The following is a 26203-nucleotide window of genomic DNA, read 5'->3' on the forward strand; positions in this document are numbered from 1 at the left end:
ACAAAGCTACAGTAAATAAAACATTGTGGTACTGACAAAAAGACAGACAGGCAGACATACATATACATACATAAGGATGCAATGACAGAACTGAGTTCAGGTGGTGCCAAGTTTATTCAATGGGAAGAGAATAGTGTCTTCAATAGATGGTGCTGGGACAAATGTATTTCCACCTTACACCATAAATATTAACCCAGTATGGATCAACAACTTAAATATAAGAGCTAGACTACAAAACTCTTAGAAGAACACATGGGGGTGAATCATTACAACACTGAATTTGACAATGGAGTCTTAGACATACAAACAAAAGCACACACACACACACACAAGATTAAATGGACATCATCTAAATGAGAAACTTTTATACATCAAGAAACATTACGAACAAGTTAAAAGACAAAGTACAGAATGAGAGAAAATACCTGGAAAACATTTATGTGACAAGGGTTTAATATCCAGAACATAGTAACAAATTCCCACAACTCAACAAAAAGACAAAATCCAAACAGAAAATGGACAAAGCACCTGGCTGGTGTGGCTCAGTGGAATGAATGCTGGCCTGCGAACCAAAGGGTTTGCTGGTTCAATTCCCAGTCAGGGCACATGCCTGGGTTGCAGGCCAGGTACCAGTGGGGGGGCGCATGAGAGGCAACCACACACTGACGTTTCTCCCTTTTTCCCTCTAAAAATAAATAAATAAAATCTTTAAAAAATAATGAAAATGGGCACAGCACTTAGATATTTCTCCAAAGAAGATACACAAGCAGCTAATAAGCACATGAAAAGAGGTCAATATTAGTGTATTAACTATATTCTGTGGTTTGTTCAGTTTTTTTTTTTAAAGATTTTATAGGGAGAGGGAAGAGAGGGAGAGAAACATTGATGTGCAGGAGAAACATCAATCGCTTGCTTCTCACATGCCTGCCAGCCAGGCACCTGGCCTGCAACCCAGGCATGTGACCTGACTGGGAATCAAACCAGTGAACTTTTGGTTTGCAACCAGTTGGAAACTTGATTCTGGAGAGACTGCCCTTCACGCAGCTAGCTAATTCCTAGAACTAGCAAAGGATTCTCTTAAAAGCATGCCTTTAACATATAAGACAATCCAGAGTCCCTACCCCTAACTTCTTTATCAAATTCTCACATACCAAGCCAATATTCCATTCCTCTCATCCTAATCACTCCAGAGCCAGGAACCAGACATTTAGAGACCACCCCTGTAACCCAGAGCTACCAGGAATATTCAAGATAGCCAATCCTAAAAACTCTTTACTTTGCCCTGCGCCTTGCCTTCCTGCAAAAACCTCAATACTATAGGCTCTGTGCTATAATCTTCCCATTCCTCTCCTCTGCCTACTTACCAATGCTGGTCCATCCCAACATGGCCCTACGTGTTGAGTCATGCCTCCTTGTTTTTGGAATCTGTCAGCATAAACTTACCCCTTCTGGCAGTCATTTCATCTGCATGTCCTGCCATACCTGATTAAAATATATCCCAGGTATGATTTGTAATAAGCCACAAGAATAATGCAGATCAAAACACTATGAGAGGCCTGGCTGGTGTGACTCAGTGAATTGAGCACTAGCCTGCAAACCAAAAAGTCACTGGTCCAATTCCCAGTCAGGGCACATGCCTGGGTTGAGGGCCAGGTCCGAGGCTGTGGGCCTATGAGAGCCAACCCAATCGATGTTTCTCTCACATCGATATTTCTTTCTCTCCCTCTCTGTCTCCCTTCCCCTCTCTCCAAAGAATAAATAAAATCCTTAAAAACTCATTTGAATAACAATTTTTTAAAAAAGAAAAAACAACAACACACACGTGATTTGAGATAATATTTCACATTCACTAGGACAGTTACAACTAAAAAATGGTCACTGTTGGCAAGGATGTGGAGAAACTGGAATCCTCACACATGGCTGGTGGGAATGTAAAATGATACAGCCATGATGGAACAGTTTGGTGGTTCCGTGAAAAGCTGAACATTCAATGACCCTATGAACCAGCAATTTCACACTTAGGTATATACCCAAGGAGATTGAGGGCAAGAACTCTTACAGATACCTGTATTGCAATATTCACTGCAACATTAATCACAATAGCCACAAAGTAAAAATAGCTCCAGTGTCCATAAGAGATAAATGGATAAACAAAATGTCATATACCCACCCAACACATACAATGAAAGATTACAGTAAAAAAAATAGTTATGATACATGCTACAGCATGGATGAACCTACCTTTAAGACATTATGAAAAAGTGAAATAAGCTAGACACAAAGGGACAAATTGTATTATTCAACTTACACGAAATACCTAGAACAGGCAAATTCTTAGAAACATAAAGTAGAACAGAGGCTACCACAGGCTAAGTAAGGAAAGGGTGTGGAGTTACCGCCTGATGCTTACTGAGATTCTGTGAGGCGTGAGGAGAGTTTTGGAAACAGCAGTGGTGCTTAAACAATACTGTAAATGTAATTAATGCTACTAAGTTGTACACTCAAGAGTAGTTACACATTTTATGTTTCACAGACTGAACAATTTGAAAATTTGATAATATACTCAAAACCATTCAATCCTACACTGTAAATGGTTAATTGTATAGTATAAATCCTCAAATGTGTTTAAAACAAGGGAAAAAAAGACATGAAGGACATTTATTTTCTCTCTAGAAAGGAACGGTGTCACAAATGGTGACTACTGACACGCAAGCCTAAAAAACGTAGACCTGCATGCTAAACTGATCCGATAAGCAATGGTAAGCGTTCTCAAATGGAGACAAGACTTGATCATGCAGGGGAAGTCTGATGGTAAGTACTGAAAGTGAAACTAAGACAAAATGGTTACTTAGTAATGACAGTCACTGATGACAGAAAGTGCTGCATCAAGCAAGCGCTTTACTTTAAAATCTTCTCAAATCAATGCTGTTTTTAAAAATTACCCAGCACCTTGACCACACGAATTTGTGTTGTTTGCACAGATTCCCTGACAGCATATGTGCTCTTCTGTATATGTATTATGCTTCAACAAGTTCTCAAAACTTATCCAATGAATAAACTTTTAAACAAAGATTTAGGAATGTACTCCATACTTGTATTCTTAAATAATCAGATAGCTCATGTGCTTCTTCTTGGGATCCAAAATACTAGTTTACATCAGTAATCCCACTCCCACCTTCGGACGTTCCTTCTCTTCCTTTCAATATTCTTCCAGCTCTATCGGGAAGTTTCAACCGACTTTTCAAGATTCCCGTATGTATGAAAATGTAGATTTTTCCCATTCTACATATCAAATTTAAATTTGTTCATTTTTCAGTGAGGCCCTCACCCCCGATCATCATTTGTTTATAAAACTTTAGGAAAGATAAACATTAATTGTTGTGAGGCAGCAACAGCAGACATTTGGTCAGTGGCAGAAACTATTCTCAATAGTAGTCCTGCTCTACTCACTCACTTCTAATGTTCCAACCTCTACCAGCCAGCAGAAAACCACCCACACAGATCACCCCCTTTTTTCTTATAAAGATCACCCCCTTTTTTCTTATAAACCAGCTTTAAATTACCTTTGATCTTTTATTTGGTGTATATGCTTTTGCGTTGCTAAATATCAACCGGATGTCTTTGCAAAATTCCAAAGGGCTGTCGTAATTTTCCGCTTCTAAAGTCTCCCTTACTGTCCCAAAATCCATTGGAGTGTCTATAATATCTCTGTAGTCCTAGGTTTTAAAAACAATAATTAGTCCAAAGATTTCATTCCTGATTTTAGAAATGTAAATGCATCAGATCTCTAAGATATTCCAAGTTATAGAAGAGAACACAAACAGAAGCTTAAGAACCATTAATTTTTTTTAAAAGACCCACACACAGAGACAAGGTCAGAAATACACCAAAATGTTGTACTTGGTAGTAAGACATGGACTGGTTATTTTCTGTCCCCCAACTCCCCAAACTATAAGAGAAAGTTTATTTAGGAAGTTACAAAGGTAGTAGAAGTGAGCCAGCTGCACTGTGCAGGCTCGGGAAACAAATTACAGAAGCAAATGAAGGGCTCTTGGAGTTTAGCAGAAGAAAAGGCAAAGGCAGCAGGACTGGGGGTCGGGGGAGGGGGCCAGGGAGAGGTGTGAGCATGCCCCCTAGAGGGTCATCTTCCATTCCCCTATTACTGGAGTGGAGACACTTTTTAAAAAAAAATCCTCACTTGAGGATATGCCTATTGATTTTAGAGAAGGTGGGTGCACAGCAAGGAGGGAGAGGGAGAGAGAGAGACAGACTGACTGACAGACAGACAGACAGACATATCAATGTAAGAGAAAAACATGAACTGTCTCCCATATGCGCCCCAACTGGGGATCAAACCCTCAACCTACGTATGTGCCCTAACCAGGAATCAGACCCACAACCTTTTGGTGCATGAGCTGATGCTCCAACTAACTGAGCCACCTGGCCAGGGCAAGACAGGCACTTTTTATCTCATCGTCTCCCTGGAGTCGGGCCTCCTTAGGTAATGGGCGTGGTGTAAAGGCCTTCCACCATCCTGTAACTGACTCAGTGGTAAGAGAAAAAGCTAGCATAACACCTAGACATCTTTTTCTTTAAAAGTTTAATTTAAATACTTCCACCCCCATCTCCTCTACACAATATAAGAAAAGACCCAAACAGTCAAACAATGGCAACTTACTGGATATTCAACCAAATCAACAGGTTGTCTAAATGGCTCAGAATCTTCACATTGAAAAATTAAGTTCACTAGTTCCTTACACTGCTTCTTCCAGTTGCTTTCAACATAGTTGCTTGATTTGCTACTCCTTTTTTTCCAATCATGGACCTAAAAATATATTCACAATATTAAAAGTATTTTCAATGTTGGAAAGTGACACCATAATATGATATTTGTTTTCCTACCCACTTGGAAAAAATCCACTCTTCTGTAAAAATCCAATAATGTCACATATATTACTCTAGAAACATTTTTCACTCCAGCATTTCTCTCTCGTGTTTAGAAAATGTTATCACAGATTCTGAAATACCACATTGGATAATGTGGTAGGCAGAATAATGATACAGAGATAGCCACACCCTAAACCCGAGAACCTAATCCCAGAGTGACTACCGGTATGTCATTTTACATGGTAGAAAGTAATCTGTATCTGTGACTACAGATATAATCTTGAGATGGGGAGACTGTCCTGGATTATCAGGGTAGGCACAATGTAACCTCCAGGGTCCTTACAAGGGGGAGGCAGAGGGTCAGAGGAGGAGACCGGAAGAGGTTAACCTGAAGGTGGAAGAAAGGGGTCACGGGCCTCCAGAAGCTGAAAAATGCGAGGAAACAACTTCTACCCTAGAGCTCCCAGAAAAGAACACAGCCATGCTGATACCTTGATTTTAGCCCAGTGAAACCCATGTCAAACTTCTAATTTACAGAACTGTAACCTAATATTTTTGTTGTTTAAGCCACTAGATTTGTAATTTGCTAACGCAGTCATAGCAAACAAATTCTAAACGAGTACTAATCACTTGAGAGAACCACATGAAGAGGACAAATCAGCTGACAGTACTTCAAGTCTAACTTTTCAGTGTTATCTGGTACAAGCATATTATGAAAACTGTTATAAAAACTTAAGTACAAGCACCATTTAGATAAAATTTAAAACGTTAACATTTTTTAGCATTTTCAGATCACCTTAACTAACATATTACATTAGAACTTCAAGAGTTCTGCTGGTCATACCACAATTCTAACTACACAATATCCGAAATATTTCCATACATCCCTCAACTGATCCTCTTTTTTTCTCTAATCCTCATTTTTAAAAAAAGTTTCAGTCACCAAATGCTAGTTAATTTTTTCCCTTCGAAGGTCTCATCTTTTCCCCCTCCTCTGCATTCCAAGCAACACTATCCTTGACTAGGTTCCCATCCTTTACTCCTAGATTCTTGCAAGACTCCTAATTCACATCCTTCACTACCTTTATTTTAAGATTTTATTTATTTATTTTTAGAGAGAGGGAAGAGAGGAGAAAAGAAAAGGAGAGAAACACCGATGTGCCAGAGAAAACATCCACTGGCTGCCTCTCATACAGGCCTCTAACCAGGGCCATGGCTCGAAACCCAGGCAGGTGCCCTGACCTGGAATCAAACCAGTGACCTTGCAGTTTGCAGAACAATACCCAACCCACTAAGCCACACCAGTCAGGGCTACTACCTATCTTCTTATCCCTCAAAATCTATTTATCTATTTTGGCTATGCAATTGATTTTCTACTTTAAGAAAAACCTTGGTTGTTGATATTACCATAATCTTCTCCCAAACAGACACAGCCGCTTCGCTCATTCCAACATTAAACCTCGGTACCAGTTAGGCCCTTGGTAGTCCAATGACCCGCCATGCTTCCCTCCTTTTTCAGCTGGGATCATAATACCCCCTACTTTCTGACTGTTCGCACTCCATCTCATTCTGAGAACATGCTTCGAATCCCAACTCTTCTAGTAAACCCTAACTATCCAGCTTTCATTGATTGCTCCTCTTTCTCTTACAAAATATTCCCTATCTATATTCCCTAACTTCCCCAAGACAACACCTAAGATCTGAGGTTGATTTTAAATAAAGAATAAGTAAACCACAAATGTCAATCAGGCAGATTAACTTACTCTCCTTCCAGAAGATGTTTTAGGGAGATCACTATCATCCTGGAAACAAAAATCAGAGCACTTTAAGGGTTAATATTCTCATTAGAAAAGTAATAATCTTAATTTTAAAAGTGTATGAAAGACAAGGTTATAACTTGTTAAAATCTCCAAAGACAGACTGTATCACATGATCTTTGCAGCAGGCAGACTCCAACAAACCAAACATCCTTAGCAACCCTTTACATTCCCTAACAACAGGCACTAATTCGAAAATACAGCTATGAAATGCAGCTTTTCATTTACATTTTATATCTGTTCATATGGAGTCCCCTATAATGCCTGTATTTCACATCTCCGTATTTTCTTATTCCCTAAGTCTGTACCCATTTTTATTTCAATATAAACCAGCATGAGAATCGATGTATCACAATAAAAGTTTGTGTAGAAATTACACCCCACTGTTTTTTAGGAATATCTTCCCTGCCACCGAGTCTGACAGCCTGACTCTGTAAGGAATTCAACATTGCTGATAGTCACCTTACTGACACTTCAAGACCATCTGAGTGAAGAACTTTAGGGTACCTGGAGCATGGTCAAGTTCATTAATTTTTAATTACAAATAGATTCAATTCTCAGATATTGGTTTTACAAAAAATATTCCCAAGGTACTTCTTTAATGCACCTTTCTTAAACTAAATTTGGAAAGAGAACACATTCCACACTGAAGTTACTCACTTCAACATATTTTGTTTGATATATTGACATTACTGGCTAAAACAAATCGCATCACTGACCACCTAGATAATCAACATTTATACATTTATCAAGTGCCCTATATTCATAATTCATTGGAATATAGCAAGAACTGACATAGGAAATCAACATTTTCTCCTTCACTATTTTCAAGTTACCATTTGAAATTAACAAAAATCACTGTAAAATTGACAAACTTCATACCAGAGATTTGGCATTTTGCTCATCATTTTCAGAAGTGATAGAAAGTTCTGAGATATCTGTACAGTCTTGATTCCTAAAAAAAATAATAATAATTCTTTCTTTTAACAGTATATAGATGTCATTATTGTTGCCAAAGATTCAAACAAACTACTGGTTAGATATAAATAGTTGCCTAACTGGGCATACTTAATTTCAAGCAGAAAAATATCAGGTTTTTATTCCATCCTCTATGGAAACAACTGACCAACTAAGAATACGGAAAGTAAGAGGGTTTCCCCTCTCCCCAGTTAAGTATGTATGCAAATTTAGCTGGTAATCCAGAAATAACAGATGATGACTACACAGATGAGTTTTTCTAAGTATCATCAATAGTAATAATCACAGAGATTCGCTACCAGAAAAATGACTGATTTGAGATAAAAGAGGATAGAAGAAAAAAGGAAGAAGAAAATAAAGCAAATTACACCTTAACCTCAACTGTAAACACATAAAGAAGCCTAAAGTAGGAATAAGCATAAAGAAGATGAAAACGGGTATATGATCTTCCTGAAGAAAAAAAGAAGAAAGTTCTGGGAAAGTCCACATGTTCCTGGAAAGAGGGACAGAGTACAATTAGTTACTCCCCAATTTATTGCTACCTACTGAAAATAATGGCACAGTTTATAAATTGTATTCTGTAATACATTCTTTCACAGAATTTTTAGAGCTATGGGGAAAAGACATGTAAGTTCATATAGCAGAAATCACTAATTTTAAAAGATAACAGGTTGAAAGTTTGTCCACACCACAGAAAACATATTCACTAGAACAGACTGGGCTAGACCTTGGATTTCAGCTTCCAGATCAATCTTCACCATACTATTCCAAACCTGATTTCCTGATGCACAGAAGTATGTGGTACATTCATGCATGTACAAACAGTCTCATAGGACACAATCCAAAAATTAAAATTCAATCTAATCATGAGAAAACATTAGATGAACCCAAGTTTAGGACCTGCAACAAATTGTCTAAGGCTTGTAAAAAATGAAGAGGTCATGAAAGAAAGACTGGGGAAACAGGTTAAAGGAAATTAAGAAAACAAAATAGTAAGTAAGATGGAAATTCTGGATAGGACCCTGAAACAGAAAAAGGACACTGATATAAAAACTAATAAACCCAAATAAGTGCTACAGCTTAGTCAATAGTATTGTACCAAGGATAATTCCATTGCATTTTATTGGGACACCATAAATATGTGAAAAAGAAATGTTAATCAAGGTAAACAGGTGAAAGATATATGCGTACGTGTGTGTGTGTGTGTGTGTGAGAAAGAGAGAGAGACAGGCATCTAGTACCAAATTATTTCAAAATTTTAAAGAGTACAAAAATCATTTTCTTATTCCTTTACAGAAATTACGATCACAGTAAGTATGTAAAGAAATGGCATTTAAAGTAACATATTAAAAGGATATAAAATTCAGAGAGCAAAAACTAAGCACTGGCGAGCTTAAATTAAGGACTGGATAGCAGGAACACAAAATGCAAAGTCGTTCACTTTTCCACAACCCCTACACATGAAGTCACTTACTTGATAAATTTTAAAAGTTGGTCAGTTATCTTCTTAGCTGATTGTGCAATTACACTCTCAGGTTCATTAAATGTCCTGGCATTATGTTCTATGTATCTGACTTCCCAAACCAATGCAGATAGCCTCCTTCAAAACAAAAGGAAAATTTAGGGTTTAGACAACAACAACAAAAAAACTAGTAAAAAATCCAGCATGTTAAGCCAGCTTGACAATATTACTTAAATCATAACTGCAAAGTAATAATGAATAAGTTTCTCATGCTGTCAACTTGATCATAGTCATAAGCAATTACACTGGATGCTGAACTACAGAGAATACATTCAAGGATACAAATCTTAACAGACCACTTATTCACATTCAGAAAACCAACAGTGATCCCCCATTTCACACTGCCTATGGGTACATTTGAAGCTGCTGAGACTCAATGAAGAAAATGTATTCAATACCATCAATCCTGGGAGTCATTCTCACTGTAAATTTGCAAAGGGGTTTCTGATCAAATGCACATTTCCATGTTTGAGATAAATTATGCCAACAATGTAAACTCAAAAAGTCAATTTTTTATAATAATTTTTCGAAGTAGTTGAATTATAAAAAATTTAATACCATCAACTGCTTTTAAAAAAATCACTGAAAATAGAAAGTTTAGAGTTATCAATGCTCTAGAAGCCAAACATAAAAAGTACATGACTCTAGGGAATTAATTTTTCAAAGGCCAATCATTAACAAAATTAAATTTTATTTTTAAATGGTACATCTAAATAGGAATGTAAAACATACAAATAAAAATATAATTTGTAACTACTTAACATAATTTGTAAGAAGAGACTAAAGATTGCAGAATGAAATCTGAACATTTTTCTTACGCAGGTTCTATTAACACATACTCCTAGGCACCTAACACAATGTCTTACAGTAGGGATCCTCGACCCCTGGGCCAAGAGGACCGCTATGGGTCAAGAACCAAGCCACTACCCTGTTGTCTCCTTCCCACCCCTCCACACAGCAGGCAGGCGGGCAAGTGAGAGCAGCAAAACAAGCTCACCTGAGAAAACCCTCCTGGTAACCCAACCCCTCATCCCACCAGGAACCCACCTCCCAACATCCACAGCAGGTGAGCTCCGAGCTCCACCTCCTGTGTGTCCCTCACACCCCACCCCCTGGGCTCACAAAACCAGTCCCTGGTACCACAAAGGTCAGGCACCACTGTCTTACAGGACCAAAAAATTGTAATTAAAAAACAACAACAACAACAAAAAAAAAAACAGAAAATGATGTTAGTCCCTCCCCAGTCTACCACTGTCACAGTCAACTACCATTACCTCTATTTGCTCTAGTTGGTACGGCCAAGTATCTTTTCAAGCTATTTTTAAAGTAGGTTTGGACTTACCTGTAAAATCGATTAACAAGTCTCATTCGGATTGTGTAAAGATCAGTTGGGTAGGCCACTACAGTACAGTACTTCGGGTAGGTGCACAGATCAACTGGACCTGCAAATGCTGCCGCTATATCTGTCAGGGCAGACGGAAGAGTTTTTATCAATAAATTCATGACCTGTAAGTGGTATTTCTCTACAAGTTCATAAAATATGTTACAGCTACATTTAACACTGCAGGCTTAACTGAAAGGTAACAAATAGAAATTGTAGTAATAAACGCAACCACAATTATGATTTTTTTAAATACTTGTGTGGAAAAGAGAGCTTGAACATGCAACTTTTCACACTAAAAATACTCACCAAGATTCAAAAGTTGATCTATGCCACTGATAATTCGTTCACATTCTTCATCTCTGGATTTATGACCCCATTCACCATCTTGTGGTTTGTAGAGCAATTTCTCTAGCTCATCTGAAGTGACAGAAATACTAGCTCCTAATTCTTCAGGTGGATCAACTAGCAATTCCATTAAAAAAGAACAAAAAAGATAAAACAAAATGAAAACCAAATATACACTATACATTCAGTTGTCAAAGGTCATATACAAGACACTAATTACAAAGGACAAGGTGGTTGCTCAACAGCAGAGAAACCTGGCAGACACCACCATAATCAAATGATTAAAGCTAACATTCCCACCAATAGGACAAGCTGGTATCACGTGCCCCCAACATGAGGTGCTGAAAACACAACATCACTTCTTTGACACTCTCACCCCAAATGCAAACCCTGCATTTAATCATGACAACATCAGACAAACCCAAACTAAGAGGAATTCTACAGAACAACTGGCCAGTATTTTTCAATAAGTTTCATGGTTATGAAAAATAGTGGAAAGACCCAGGGATCTCAGATCGAAAGAGATTAAGAAGGTATGCCCTGGCTGGTGTAGCTCAGTGGATTGATCACAGCCTGCGAACCACACAATCGCGGTTCGATTCCCAGTCAAGGGCACATGCCTGGGTTGCAGGCCAGTTCCCAGCAGGGGACTCATGAGAGGCAACCATACATTGATATTTCTCTCCTCTCCTTCCCTTCCCCTCTAAAGATAAATTAATAAAATCTTCAAAAAAAAAAAAAAGAAGGCATGGCAATGAAATCCAGTACGGGAAAGGACATTAGGACAACAGTCCAAATTTGAAGGTCTATAGATTAGAAATGTATCAGTGATAATTTCCTGATTTTGACAGCTGCACTATAGTTATGTAAGTTGTTAACATTTGAGAAAACTGGATATTCATAAATTTTATGTACTATTTTTGTATAATTTTGTAAGTCTAAAATTATTTCAAAACAAAGTATTATAAAGTGTAATAAAAATTGATAATAAAAGAGTACACATATTAAAAAGGAACAGGAGGCACTGTTCCTTTTTATTCAGAGGACATTTTCTTGACTAGAAATCATAAATAAAAGGAGAAAGTGTTAACAGGACCAGAAAATACACTTACCTATCTAACAATCTGATAAGTAAAGCCATATTTTGTTATTTTAACATGTATTTCCAAGAGTACTAGTGCAAGTGAGTCTCTCTTCCTGTTTTTCTGCCTGCTGATGTCTTTTGACAATTCTAAAGACTTACTGACCTCATTAACATGAAAGATCTCTTCATGTAAGTGCTTCCACTGATTTGCAGATCCTTTACAAAAGAGCAGCTGTGATCAGTAGTAAAGGCACTGGTTGGAGCAGACAGTTTGGGTTAGAATCCCAGCTCCTACCCTTTTTTCTAGATGTGTGCACGACCTTAAACAAGTTACTGCCAACTTCCCGAGCCTTAGCACCTTCATCTGCAAACTAAGTAACAGAGCACCGACCCCAGAGTAGGGATGAACTGATACACACAGTTCTTAGAAACAGAGTAAGACCTCAAAAATGTTGGCTTTTACTTACCTCTGATGTGGTTTCTACATTACAAAAATACCATCTCCCACTATTTGTAAGACACTAAGCTCAAATGAAAATCTAACAAAGGGAGGTCACTGGTGACTCTAAAGAGTGCAGTTATTAGAAAAACATTTTTTGAAAGAAAGTTCTCATTTCCATAAAAATCTTTATTTCCAAAGCAAACCAAGACCATGATTGATGGAGATCTATCAGAGTAAACACAAAGGGCTCAGCTAAAATAGAAACAGGTAAAACTTGTGAAACAATGATTTCATATACCAAATGATTTCAAAGGTGGCGGTGGAAGAACATAAGTTTCTCTATGTTTTTACATTGAATAAACACTAATATAAAACAAAGCTTGAGAGTGAAGAAATGGAGGCAACAGACACAGAGCACTCCTCCAAAAAATTTGTAAGAGGAAAATAACTCAGTAGATAAAATGTTCAAGAATGTCAAACAAAAGGCATTTTAAGGTACAGGAAACAAATGCAAACTCAAAAGGAGAAAAAACAAGGAAACTAAAACTGTTGCTGGGAATCACTCCAGTGTTAAGTGTCAGGACCAAGAGAAGTTGAAAGCAGTGGGACGGCAGGCACTGCAGGAAGAGGCTGGATGCAGCACAGACACGCCCCCTCTCGAGGGAAAGGGACAGACAACCCACAGTAGAACGACAGGTTGAGGTACAGCAAAAGACAGAAGGAAGTCAAGTGAGAGCTGCCCTTTGAAGGGAGAACAAGGAAAACAGAGTGAGGATGAGGAAAGGGAAATGTAGGCCAGTGGGTTTTACACAGGCTTACATGAGAAATGACAGTGGTCTACTAAGACACAGCCAGCATCAAGCTGGAAGCTCAGGATAAAAAAAAAGAAACTAGATATACAGAATTCTGTTGACTTCTTTTGGTAAAGCTCACAGTTACTGCAGTAATTTAAAAACATTTCTCAAAGAATACAATTTCTTCTAAGTACTTTAGTGAGATAAAAATGAAAATATCAAAATAAAATACTTTAATTACTTAGCAATTACATACCATTATCAGGAATTGGTTCCATATCCCATGGGCTAAGCTTTTCAATTTCAGTGTTGTCCCACCTGTTCAAACCAAAAGAAAAGTTTGCTTAGCCTGTCATACAGACAGTCTGTGGCTAATACCTAGGATCCACTACAAGAGGAAACAGGAAGAGAGAACATGTGAAATTAACCTGACTGTAGCAGTAAAAGTCTAAATATTAACGGTAAAATTCTTTTAGAAAGCTGTAAGAAGTGAGTGAAAATGTATGGCGGGTTCAAGGACAAAACCAGAAACCTGTAGACTGCACTAGGGTAAGTGAAGAAAACCTCATGCATACTGTGAAGCCCTTGAATGTGACGCTTCGGCATGTGGACTTTATTCCACAGCCAACTGAAAGGCAGCAAAGATTTTTTGTATACAAAGGAAATGATGTGCTGATGCTCCTAGACAATGATCCTGCAATGTCAGATGGAGAAGTATCAAGAAGCTACAGAAAGGCCCCAGGAAAGGAAGCAGAGACTGCATCCTTAGGGATACTAGTGTACAAGAAATGACAGGGACATGTTAAAGAGACACTGTAGAGGTGAGACTAATGTGACATAATGACAGATTAAATTGTGGGGATTTTTTAACCTGAAATGTGTTAGTTGTTCATACAACAACCTGCCACAATGAACCAGTGTTTGTAGATGATTCGTATCCATCTGCATACAGACCTAACAATGTAACACTGGAAATGACTATCAGGGTACTGTGGCTGATAGGGTTCTTGACTTAGCACCGTTCCAAACCACCAGGCATCATCAATGATAGAACGGAATCTGTCACCTAGAAGAGATATGACCCAGTCTGAGACACCAGTTTGAAACAGTAATATTGTTAATTTATAAAATATCATATGATAAAGATTTCAGTAAAGATAAAGTAATCAAAGCATTTTTCTGTATCAAAATTAGCCATTTCTTCCCACTTTCCGACAATCTTCAGTGATAAAACAGATGTAAAAAGACATGTTACATTCAGCAGGTCACTGAAAGTATATAACCATACAACCTAATTGGCTAAAGTGGTTTACGACTAGGTTCCATTGTTTAGTGAATCCAAATGCCCACTCCAAAGTAAGTTCTATTACATTTCACAATGAAGAAAAAAATTTAACAAACATCTTTTATAACGATATATACTATCACTAAATATTTGTGTAACAACTACATTAAATACATACTTATTAAATATAACATTTCCTGTCCTGGCTGGTGTGGCTCAGTGGATTGAGTGCCAGCCTGTGAACTGAAAAGATCACCAGTTCGATTCCCAGTCAGGGCACAGGCCTGGGTTGCAGACCAGGTCCCCAGTTGGAGGCATGGGAGAGGCAAGCGAATGATGTACCTCTTGGCACATCAATTTTTCTCTCCCTCTTCCCTCTCTTTTTCCCCTCTTTAAAAATAAATAAATGGAATGTTTAAAAAAATAAAACATCTCCTGAAAAATAAAACAAATTATAAAAGTATGATTAGATTTAATCCATGATTATTTTAAAGTTGTTCCTGTGTATAAGTATCCTCACATAAAGCAATGTTCTAATTCTTAAGATCTCATAATAAAAATCAGGTGTATGTCTATCTTCAATAACATGTATTTACTGTTTTACAATGTTAAACATCCACATATCCTATTATCTCAGCATAATATAAAAGCAGGAAGCAAGTCCTAGTAAGGCCTCTGTACAAACCAACTGTGGAACAAATACGTCAATTACTTCAAGGATTTTAGGTTACACAGATTTCTAAATGTATTCTACAATTATAACACGTCTAGGGAAACAAACTGCATTTTGCTTTTGTACTACATATATCACAGAGAAACACAGACTGCTCTAAGAACCCTATCTCTCCTTCCCATCAATCCCACCATTTTTCAAAACAAAATAAATGAGGGAAAAAGTCAATCATCCAGCATTACTAATTCTTTAAATACTGTCATTTAAAAAAATGCAATAAAATAATTATTTAGTAGATTAACAATTTCTTCTTCAATGAAAGTTTTGCAGAAATACCAATCAAAATCAAATCTACATTTCACCCCTAAGAAAGAGAATATTTACTTAATAAAATACACACAGTCTTGATTAAAGAGAGTATGCTTACAGTGAATCCCGTAAAAACAGCAATATCACAACTATCAGTGTTACATGTTTCAATATTCTTAATGTATTTTTAAATTCATGTAAACATGACTTCTATGTATATTTTACATCATTCCTTCCATCCACCTCTCTATTGTTAATAAAATACCACTTTTGAAAGTATTTCATTAATATATAGATATTCTAAAACTTCACCTTTCAAAATAAACCTTAATAAATGTTTTCTAACTTTTTTCATTTAAGGCACATACTACAAATCTGATATCATGGTTTCTGTCCAATCCCATAATGTAAATAACCTAACGTAACATGAATATCAATCACATATTTATTATAAGAAATGGTATAATAACAAGTCCAATGGCTTCATTTTGAGATGCCTATAAACATGGTTATAAGAGAACCAGTCCTTTTTTTAAATATCTTATTTATTTATTTTTAGAAAGAGGACAAGGGAGCGAGAAAGAGAAGGACAGAAACATCGATTGGTCATCCCTCATATACACCCCAACCCAGGACTCGAACTCACAACCCAGATATGTGCCCCAACCAGGAACTGAACCAATGACCTTTTGGTTTGCAGGATGACACCCAACCAAGCCACACCAGTAAGGGCTAGAGAGCCAGTCTTGGAAAACAAAAATTTACTTTATAATATTTTCTTCTCTATTTACCTAATACTAGAAGATTCACTCAGTTTAGACAAAAATATTTCTTTTAGTTAAGACTAACACTTTAAAGAGAGCTACAAAAATTACTCTTCTCATGGTAAAAATTGGTGTTTCTATTCCATTAATTATTTTCTTGGTTATTCATGTTGACTGTTCCACAATTTAGCTGTAATACCAGTTTGGTCCTGCAGGTGATAAGTAGAACTCTCACCTACTCTGCTGCCATCCTGAATTTCCATTAAGAATTTTCAAGTAAACCTATTTTGCTATTCACAAGGGTAAACTTCTGATAAGTCCTCAACACAGTATAAACAGAAACAGGCAAAAATTCCTCTAATACTACAGCTCAAACTTCAGGAGAATAGGTAAGGTTTTACGGGGAAGCACAAATGAATTAATTATTGAACAGCAGTATAGAAGATCTAGTACAATAATTCCTCAGCCACAAAAATAAAACAAAAATCACTATATTGTAAGAGGCAACTGGGAATCTGTATCTAGAATCTAGCTATACAAAATTAAGTTTAAAAACATTTCTGGCATGGGCATGTTAGCAGAGCAAAATAAGAGCTGACTTACATGTCATAAGAGATTGAAAAAATATTAACAGATAAGAAACTTTAAGTTCTTTGGGACTTGGCTGTATGACTTGTTAACACTCACATATTCTAGCTACCTCTTTTTGTGTGTAAATGGCTAGATGCTTTTCTTCAAAAACAATTCCTTTACCTCTAGTCCCAAAGTAATCTTGATTATTTGTTCTCACATTACTGGTAAAAATAGTTTACTAAGAACAGCAACACTCTGATGATCTTTTGTTTGAATAGAGATGGCTCAAGGAATCTATCTGAAATGCACCTGTTTATAGTATCTGCAGAAAAAGGCAACAGAAACTAGGAAAATTAATGAGGTCCTAACATCATGTATGAAGGTGTATACCAAAAGACACAGCCTGGGTAAAACTTAATATTTCTAATAAGCAATATTATCCAAACTGGTAATAGTACAGTAAGTTATGCTAAATGACTGACATTAATATGAGCTCCCCAAGAAAACTGTACACACTGAGAATATTGTCTGTGCACCTGTGAAAGAGGTGTTACAGTTGCTGATGTTATCTGGCCCAATCAGTCATCACTTATGACCTGACAAGGTTCATGACCTATAACACAATTAATTATGGCCATCATAAAAACCACATTCAAGTTAGTGCCTATGCTGAAGTGATTTATTTTTTTCTGTCCACCTACATACATCATGATTATAAAGCATAAGTGTTACATACATTTTTTTATTTTTTAAAGAAATGGTTTCCTCGAGTCAGCCTCTTTAAGTCTGAGCTGATATGACAACAAAGGTAAAATATTCTGCTGTGCCAGACATTATCTGTGTAAAATTTACATTACTTTTCAACTTTCTGATTATTTTACATCATAGGGTAATTCTGTGAACTGACCAGTGTCACGTTAAATGTAATTACAGATAATATAGTATGGGGAAGTCTGAAAGAAAATCAAAGGTCTAGACTACAGTCAACAAGTGAGAAATACCCCTTCACAATGTCACAGACCACACGAAGAAATGCTGTGTGACTAAAATGTTTACTGAGAAGTAGCAAGTACCAAGCCCTAAGCAAAATATATTTATCGGTGCTTGTATTTCTTTCCAGAATTTACATGTTTGCACCACCAACCAAAGGAGAGATTAGTATCTAAGGACACATAAAAACTCAGTAAAAACAGACTTACTACACTGCCAATTCCTTTGTCTTGCTTCATCGTAAAACTGGCGCAACACAAGAAAGTCAATAACATCTGGCATATCATGATATCTAAACAAAAATAAAAGATTATTAAATTCCTTGTATAGCAGGTTATACTCTAGAGCAACACTGTCCAAATGAAATACAATGGGAAATGCATATATAATTTTTATAAATAGAAACCAGTGCGCTTACTCTTAACAGCCTATCATATTTAATTCAATAATATATCCTCATATTGTCTCACCAGGTAATGAATACAAAATAATGATATTTTACATTCTTTTTCTTCACACCAGTTTTCCAAATTCAGTGTGTATACTTACATCACACTCAAGTCTAATCAGCCACATTTCCAATGCTCAGAAGCCACATGTGGCTAATGGCTACCATCTGGACAGCACAGGTTTAGAAAATTATTAATTCTAACATTTTCTCAAAAAAAAAAAGCAGAAGTTATTTCACCTACAGGCCAGAACCCCCCACACATTGAACTGGCATGGGAAACTGTATGCAAAGGCCAGGGCCAGTGCCTACCTGCGGCTGCCGTAGCATGCTTAGTTTCGCCTCTAGTGGGGTCCTGTCTATCAGAACTTAAACCCACATTGTACGCTGTCTGCAGCACTCTGCTATTTACCCTGCAGCTAAATAAAAACAGCAAGCTACCCAGCAAGAAAGGAAACCTAAATTTAAAGAACTCCACAAAAAATAACACATACCTAATAGAGAAAGATTTGTCCATAAGTTTCCCAGTTGCAGGATCTATAAATGCCAGTTTGAGGCAACACAGCGTTGGGGGCCCAACCTCATAGCGTATTCCAACAATTTTGACCAATTCTTGATCCTTCAACAGATTTTTTAAAAGAATAAATGGTTAAAATAAATCAATTCCTCAAGACTCCAATTCTCTACATATTGGAAAATTTAGCTAACTCACAATTTAGACTTTCAAACTAGCAGAAAAGTTTAGGTGACTATTAATTACAATCATCTTTGCTAAAGTTTACCTTTGCATCTTTTTGAAGACAGACATTTAACACTGTTTCTAATGTAAGAAATATATTCACTTTGGAAAATACAGTAATTCTCCCTCATCCATGGTTTCGCTTTCTACTGTTTCAATTACTTGTGGTCTACCACAGTCCAAAAATACTAAATAAAAAATTCCAGAGATAGGCAATTCATCAGATTTAAATTGTGCCCGTACTAAATAGCATGATAAGTTTCCTGCAACTCTCCACTCCGCCCCACTTGGGGCATGAATCCTCCCTTTGTCCAGTGTACCTACACGGTGTATACCACCCACCCATCAGTTACTTAGAGGCCTTCTCAGTTATCAGACTGACAACTGTTTCAGCTCAAGTTTTTGTAAATGTTGCATGAGGTTGAACCTTTTCCTTTTCCCCAATTTGTATTTCTTTTTTTGAAAACTTGCACTGCTTTCTAAAATCTATCCTGAGTGTGCACATTTTAAGATTACTGATACATACTGCAAAGCTGCCTTCCTAAGAAACTCAAACACACTTAGAATTTTACATGTTAACCAGCAATATGAAGACTGCCCACTGATAAACATTAGTCTTCCTACTGGATCTTAAAGCTTAGAGTACTAGTAGGAATGTTTTTAAGTAGGAAATTAATGTGAAGATAATAATGAAATATGCCTCCAGGTTTTTAAAATGATTTATAAGTTATTCAATTATATATGTGCTAAATGTTTAATAATATCATCATCTTACCCTAAGATCCATTTTTCTCCATGGCTCTTTGTTACAGTTCAGTTCATAAATGTTATTTCTTCTAACAGCCTCAATATAAGCTTCATGACCCTGTCGAAAATATATTACCTACAAGAGAATAATTAAAACATAACAAATAAAAATAAAAACATAAGAATAACATTGATTTTATATTCCATATTCAAGTTTTTAAATGTTATTTAATTACTCTCACCTCATCACCCATTTGCGGAACAAAAGGAGACCTTCGAAGTGTGGTGTCAGTTATCCAAACTGGAGGATGAAATTCATACAAATGTTCCATATTTGCAAGCTCTGACGGAGTCATTCTCTGCAAATTCTGCCAAGAGGAAGAGAACAAGTTTAGTAGAATATAAAGGAGCAGCACATACTCTTTAATTGAAAAATAAAAGAAACATCACGATTCAGAATGACTCTTCACTGCAAGTCACCTGATGATTCGTTTTTGAACACCGTACATGCTCAGTTCCCGAACACACACAGGGACATGTCGCTAGTCTGCACTGGAGATCTACAGTGCACGTTCTTGCATCTCCTGAACTTAACAGACTCTTTTAACACTGGACATGCTATATGCAGAGGAACTAATTTCCACCCTAAATCCTCTTCAGTACACAGCCTGCTCTGCCTGAGACACCACTCTGAGTTTCTTCACAGACTAATCAACACAGGCCATCTCCTCTTGATTTGAGGTTTTAATACTGGCGATTTTCAAATATGGCCTAAGGTCACTGATACTCGTCCTCTCCAAAGTCTCTTCTGCTTGAATATGGGCTCAACTTGCTTCTAACACAGAGAGTAAAGCAGAAATGACAGTGTGTGATGTGAAGATTAGGTAATAGAAAGCATATGAGTAAACCCCTCACTTATGCTTTTGGATCACTAGCTCTGGGGAACACAGTTACCATGTTTTGAAGACACGCAAGCTGCCCTACGGAGAGGCTCATGCAGTGGAGAACTGAGGCCACCAGCCAACTGCCACATGAATGGCTTCAAAGATGATCATCTAGCCCCAATAAAGCCTTCAGACAACTTCAACCCCAACCAAATGATTAGGCAACCTCATGAGCCCAAATTCCCTACGCTAATCAGCTCCCAAATCCCTTTCCCATCAAAACATGAAGTATATATTTGCTACTGTATGCAGCTAGGTTTCAGGGTGATATGTTACAAACAAATAGATAACTAACATAAAGACATGGCATTATTAAATAATGAGAGCTACTTGCACAACAGGAGAACACGCACTGTGCATATAAGGAATAGGGATAGGACAATTAGAAGAAACGTATGAAGGTAGAACACAGCGAATGGGAAACATGGCAGTAACAGACAAAACAACAAGAAACAGCCTTCAAATGCCTTGAAGTAGATTTCTGGTGTTGAAATTAATAGGAAAAACGTGTTAGGGTAGGATCCTGAGCAAAAGAGAACTTTCCCTTTCAGTTTCAGATTTAGAAAGGCTTAAGCCCCAAGTCCAACTCAGAGCAGATTAGAGAAGTTTAATAATAAAGTAGCTTTTCCAAAAATAAGTTTGCATTTTACATTTAACTCCTGATGACATAACACTGTCAACAGAAAAAAAGAGCTCCAATTTCAAAAAGATTTCTAATTTCAAATATGAACAGAAACACTGAATAAAACTGCACAGGTATGTTATTTCTAAAGATATACTTTTCTTACCTCTTTTGGGGGCTTATTTTCTTTCTTTCTCTTTTGTCTCCTTTTAGGAGGAGACAAATTTTCAGCAGACATTTCATCTTCTGAACTACTGCAAAATCGGGTAATACGCCGACGAGATGAAGCTCTTAAAGGGGGCTGCAGATTGATGCCTGCATCAGCTGTCCAATCAGAATACTGAGATGAAGAGTCACTAAAAAAAGGAAAACATTTTAAGTTGTAGGGAACCAGAATCTAAGCCTTGAGAGACTATGAGGAGGAGAAAAAAGACCTCCAAGAAGCTTCAACTTGAACAATTTGCCCTTTCCATCAAAGATCAAAGGGTACTGAAACGATCAAAGATCATGATCATGAGAAAGAAACCCTCACTGACACTGGGAATTAGGAAAGAATGTAAGCCTGGGGGATTTCTAAATGATAACATAAATAAGATCTCATGGAAGACAATATCTAGAGCCAGCTAACAATTCCCCTTTTAAAAAATGAAGTGTGGTGATGAAACAGTAGTGGTCACACAGAACATAAGTAGCACTCCACTAAGATCGAGGAGGCTTTGGAACAGACTAGAAATTTTAATTGGATTAACAAACCATTAGTGAATACACTGAGAAGCCCAAGGAAAACACAGCCCCACCAGAAAGCGCTAAGAGGTCAGTTTCTTGCCAAGAAAAGAACTTTCCCAGCTATGACGAAAGATCCAAAAAAGGGACCACTCCTAGCCTACCCTGAGCAAAAGCAGAGTCTAATGGGAAATGAGCCATAGAACACAAGCCATAGACCCACCACCAGCTTCAACAAACACATAGAGGCCTCTCTTGTGACCACCACTGGCCAACCACTTACCTCACTGGCTCAATAAAACACACTTACACAAACACATTTCCAAAAGCTTTTTATTATAAAAAGAGGTGTTTGAGAAAATTTAAGAGCATCTACTTTATAACATCCAAGAAAAGCTGAACTGAAAAACAATGAATGTAGAAATAGAAAGGAAAACGATGGTTGCCAAGGGCAGAAACAAGACAGAGAACTGTTGTTTAATAGGCATATAGTTTCAGTCGTACAAGATAAAGAGAGTTCTGGAGACTGGGTGCACAACACTGCGAATATACTTCACACTGCTGAACTGTACAGTTAAAAATGGTTCAGATGGTAAACTTTATGCTGGGTAAATTTTGTCGAAATATTTAAAAAATTTTTAGAGTAGACAAGTGTTCTAAAAATCACTTCAGCTCGTACTCATAATGGGATAAAAGTAGACAAGAAAGCAAGCAGCAAGTAGAGTACGGTGGTGTGGACCAGTCCAGTATCAGTGGAAACAGAAGTGAGATTATTTTAGTCATACTTAGAAGGAAATTTTCGAGACTTGGTGATGGACACATTGTGAAGAGAAAATTATGTCCAGGTATATGGCGTAAGCATCTGTCAAAACAAAGTTGACATTTACCAAGATAAAAAATAGATGTCAAGTGCTCGCTTCTGTAGCATATATGCTCAAATTGGAACGACAGAGGTTGGCATGGCCCCGCCCCTGAGCAAGGATGACATGCAAATTCGTGAAGCATTCCATATTTTAGTGGGGGGGCACGGGGCAGAGGAGAGCAATGGGAAAAAAGGCTGGACAACTGTAACTGAACAACAATAAATTTTAACAAACTAAAAGAGAGAGATCACTCAATCATGAAAAAAAGATGTTAACATCTTGGTCCAATGAAATCTGGTTATCAAAGTAAACGAAGCACAAAAAGTAACTAGTAATGAATGTAATAATGGTTTCACCACACATACTCTGGACACTACTCTTTATAAATGCAGCCCAAGACTAAATCAATCTTTTGAGTAAACATATTTTACACTTCTGGCTCAAGTGTTTACAGTCAAATAAAAATACACAAAATATCATCTATAAAAACAGTGGTTAATTCAGTTTCCTTCTCCTTTTAAATGTATTAAACACTCAATGTAAACTGTTCCATAGTTGCAAACCCTTGTGACTTGAACACCATTCAAATACAGGTCCAATCAAGGCTCTAACTAAAATGCTTAAAAGATCAAAACAATCAAAACAGATACCTTGAACTTTCACTATCACTTTCACTTCTTCTATCACTTTTCCATTCTTCTTCTTCCGAAGAACAAGAACCTTCACTTTGATCACAGGAGGTCTCCTAATTGGTTGGGGGGGAAGAATAAAATAAATACCTTGATCTCTGAGTGAAGTTAATAAAAGTCACGTACATGTTCTCAGTGTTTTGGACGTAAGGCACTGGAATAGGAATGTCCTGGTACCTCCCACTGTTCCCCTTTCAATTCCCTGATGCACAGGGTGTCGAGCACTTTCTATATGCTTATTTGTCATCTTATATCTTCTTTGAGGGAGTGTCTGTTAGATTTTTTTACCAATTTTTAAGTGGAGTTTTCTTGATGATAAGTTTTAAGAAGTTGTGGTATATTTTGAATACAAGTCCTTTATCAGATATGAGTTGTACAGATATTCTATCCTGTTCCACAGCTTGTCTTTTCATTCTCCTAACAGTGTCTTTCCCAGAGCAACAGACTTTAATCTCAATGAAGGGCAACTTGTCAAGTTTCTCTTTCATAGATTATGCTTTTTGTATTCTATTATCTAAAAAGTCAGCACTGTACCGAAAGGTACCTAGATTTTACCATGTTATCTTCTAGGAATTTTATAATTTTATGCTTTAATTAAGTTTATGATCCATGTTTAGTTAATTTTTGTGCAGGTTCTGTGTCTAGATTCACTTTTTTTGCATGTGGATGTGGATATCCAGTTGTCCCAGCCCCATTTGCTGAAAAGAATATACTTTATCCATTGAATTGTCTTCAATCCTTTGTCAAAGACTAGTTGACAGTATTTGTATTGGTCTATTGCTAGGTTCCCTATTCTCTTCCACTGGTCTGTTTGTATATTCTTCACCAATACCGCACTGTCTTAAAAACAGTAAATTTATAGCAAATCTTAATGTCAAGTAGTATCAGTCCTCCAACTTCCTTTTTTCAGTATTCTGTTAGCTATTCTGTCTTTTTCCTCTCCTTATAAATTTAAGAATCACTGTCACTATCCACCAAATTATCTTGCTAGAATTTTGATTGGGATGGTTGAAACTATAGATGAACTTAGAAAGAACTGTTTTATTAACTGAAATATAATTGGCATACATTACATTAATTTTAGGTATACAACATAATGATTTGATATTTGTATATATTGCAAAATGTTTACCACAATAAGTCTGGTTAACATCCACAACACAGAATTTCTCTTCTTATAACGAGAACTTTTAAGATTTACTCTCTTAGCAACTTTCAAATATGCAATACAGTATTAACTATAGTCACTGCAGTGTACATTATATCCCCATGCCTTATTTATTTCATGACTGGACATTCATACCTTTTGACCCCTTTCACCCATTCCACCCACTCTCATTTACTGCTGATGGGAATGCAAATGAGTATAGACACTTTGGAGGACAGTTTGACAGTTTTGTATAAATCTAAACATAGGCTTAGCACAGGTGGCAAACACAAGGCCCATGGGCCGAATCCACCCCTTCACCTTGTTTTATCCAGCCTAGCACCTGTTTCTACCCAGCAGCAGCACCAAGCTCCTTACCCCTAGTTAAGGAGTAGTTACATTTATACTATCTTAAATTACATTCTACCCTTTGAAGGCAACTGTGAGGTTGATATGAACCCCAATGAAAATGAATTTGATACTCCTGGTTATAGTATATGATCCAACAATTATGCTCTTTGGTATTTCCCAAATACACTGAAAAATTGTGTCCACACAATAACCTGCACACAGATTTTTTAAAATTAAGTTTAGAAAGAGGAAGAAAGAAAAGGAAGAAAGAGGGAGAAGGAAGAGAAATAGGGGGAGGGGAGAGAAAAAGAGAGAAACATCAATTTGTTGTTCCACCCATACGTGCATTCATTGGTTGATTCTTGCACATGTCCTGACTGGGGACTGAACCTTACAACCCTGGCGTATTGGCATGATACTCCAACCAACTGATCATGTTTACAGCAATTTTATTCATAACTATCAAAACTTGGAAGCAACCAGTATGTCCAACACTAGATGAATGGATAAATAAACTGTTAAATCCAGACAAGAGTTTTAACATGAAAAAGAAATGAGCTATGGAGTGATGAAAAGACATAGAGGAAACAAACTCTTATTATTAAAAAGTAGCTAACCCGAAAAGGCTATATATTGTATAATCCAACTACATGACATTCTTGAAAAGCCAAAACTATGGAAATAGTTAAAAGATCACTCAAAAGAACCTATGCAGTCCAATGTTCACAGCAGCACTATTTACAAGTGTTGGAAGCAACCTAGGTGCCCATCAGTAAATGAGTTGATCAAAAAACTATGGTACATTTACACAATGGAATACTACACAGCAGAAAGAAAGAGGGAGCTCCTACCCTTCTTGACAGCATGGATGGAACTGGAGAGCCTTATGCTAAGTGATATAAGACAGGAGATGAAAGACAAACACCATATGATCTCACCTATAAGTGGAACCTAATCAACAAAACAAACAAGCAAGCAAAATCTAACCAGAGATGTTGAAATAAAGAACACTGACAGTAACCAGAGGGGAGGTGGGAAGAAGGGGAAGGGTCACCAAGGAACATGTATAAAGGACCCCTGGAC

At 37.0% G+C, this 26203-nt stretch overlaps 1 protein-coding gene and 1 non-coding gene across 3 annotated transcripts in view; one reads left to right on the forward strand and one right to left on the reverse strand.

The window, feature by feature from the left end:
* The window catches only part of BRWD1 (bromodomain and WD repeat domain containing 1), a 118278-nt gene that overhangs the window by 26147 nt on the left and 65928 nt on the right, over positions 1 to 26203 (reverse strand). For both annotated transcript variants that reach the window (XM_037042969.1, XM_037042968.1), the window contains exons 22-36: positions 23584 to 23678; positions 21514 to 21703; positions 20024 to 20149; positions 19810 to 19917; positions 18790 to 18914; positions 18057 to 18139; positions 14208 to 14319; positions 13510 to 13571; positions 10895 to 11050; positions 10547 to 10667; positions 9157 to 9282; positions 7587 to 7659; positions 6651 to 6689; positions 4679 to 4825; positions 3564 to 3716 (exon numbers count right to left, since the gene is read on the reverse strand). In XM_037042969.1, the coding sequence (XP_036898864.1) occupies positions 3564 to 3716; positions 4679 to 4825; positions 6651 to 6689; positions 7587 to 7659; positions 9157 to 9282; positions 10547 to 10667; positions 10895 to 11050; positions 13510 to 13571; positions 14208 to 14319; positions 18057 to 18139; positions 18790 to 18914; positions 19810 to 19917; positions 20024 to 20149; positions 21514 to 21703; positions 23584 to 23678 (1716 nt within the window). The remainder of the gene's footprint in view (positions 1 to 3563; positions 3717 to 4678; positions 4826 to 6650; positions 6690 to 7586; positions 7660 to 9156; positions 9283 to 10546; positions 10668 to 10894; positions 11051 to 13509; positions 13572 to 14207; positions 14320 to 18056; positions 18140 to 18789; positions 18915 to 19809; positions 19918 to 20023; positions 20150 to 21513; positions 21704 to 23583; positions 23679 to 26203) is intronic.
* Positions 22980 to 23086, forward strand: LOC118984914 (U6 spliceosomal RNA). The gene has a single exon (XR_005066013.1). It is a non-coding gene; the product is annotated as a U6 spliceosomal RNA (small nuclear RNA).

The sequence above is a fragment of the Sturnira hondurensis genome, unplaced genomic scaffold, assembly GCF_014824575.4.
Source record: "Sturnira hondurensis isolate 20B ecotype Veracruz unplaced genomic scaffold, ASM1482457v3 Scaffold0003874, whole genome shotgun sequence".
Classification (NCBI taxonomy): domain Eukaryota; kingdom Metazoa; phylum Chordata; class Mammalia; order Chiroptera; family Phyllostomidae; genus Sturnira; species Sturnira hondurensis.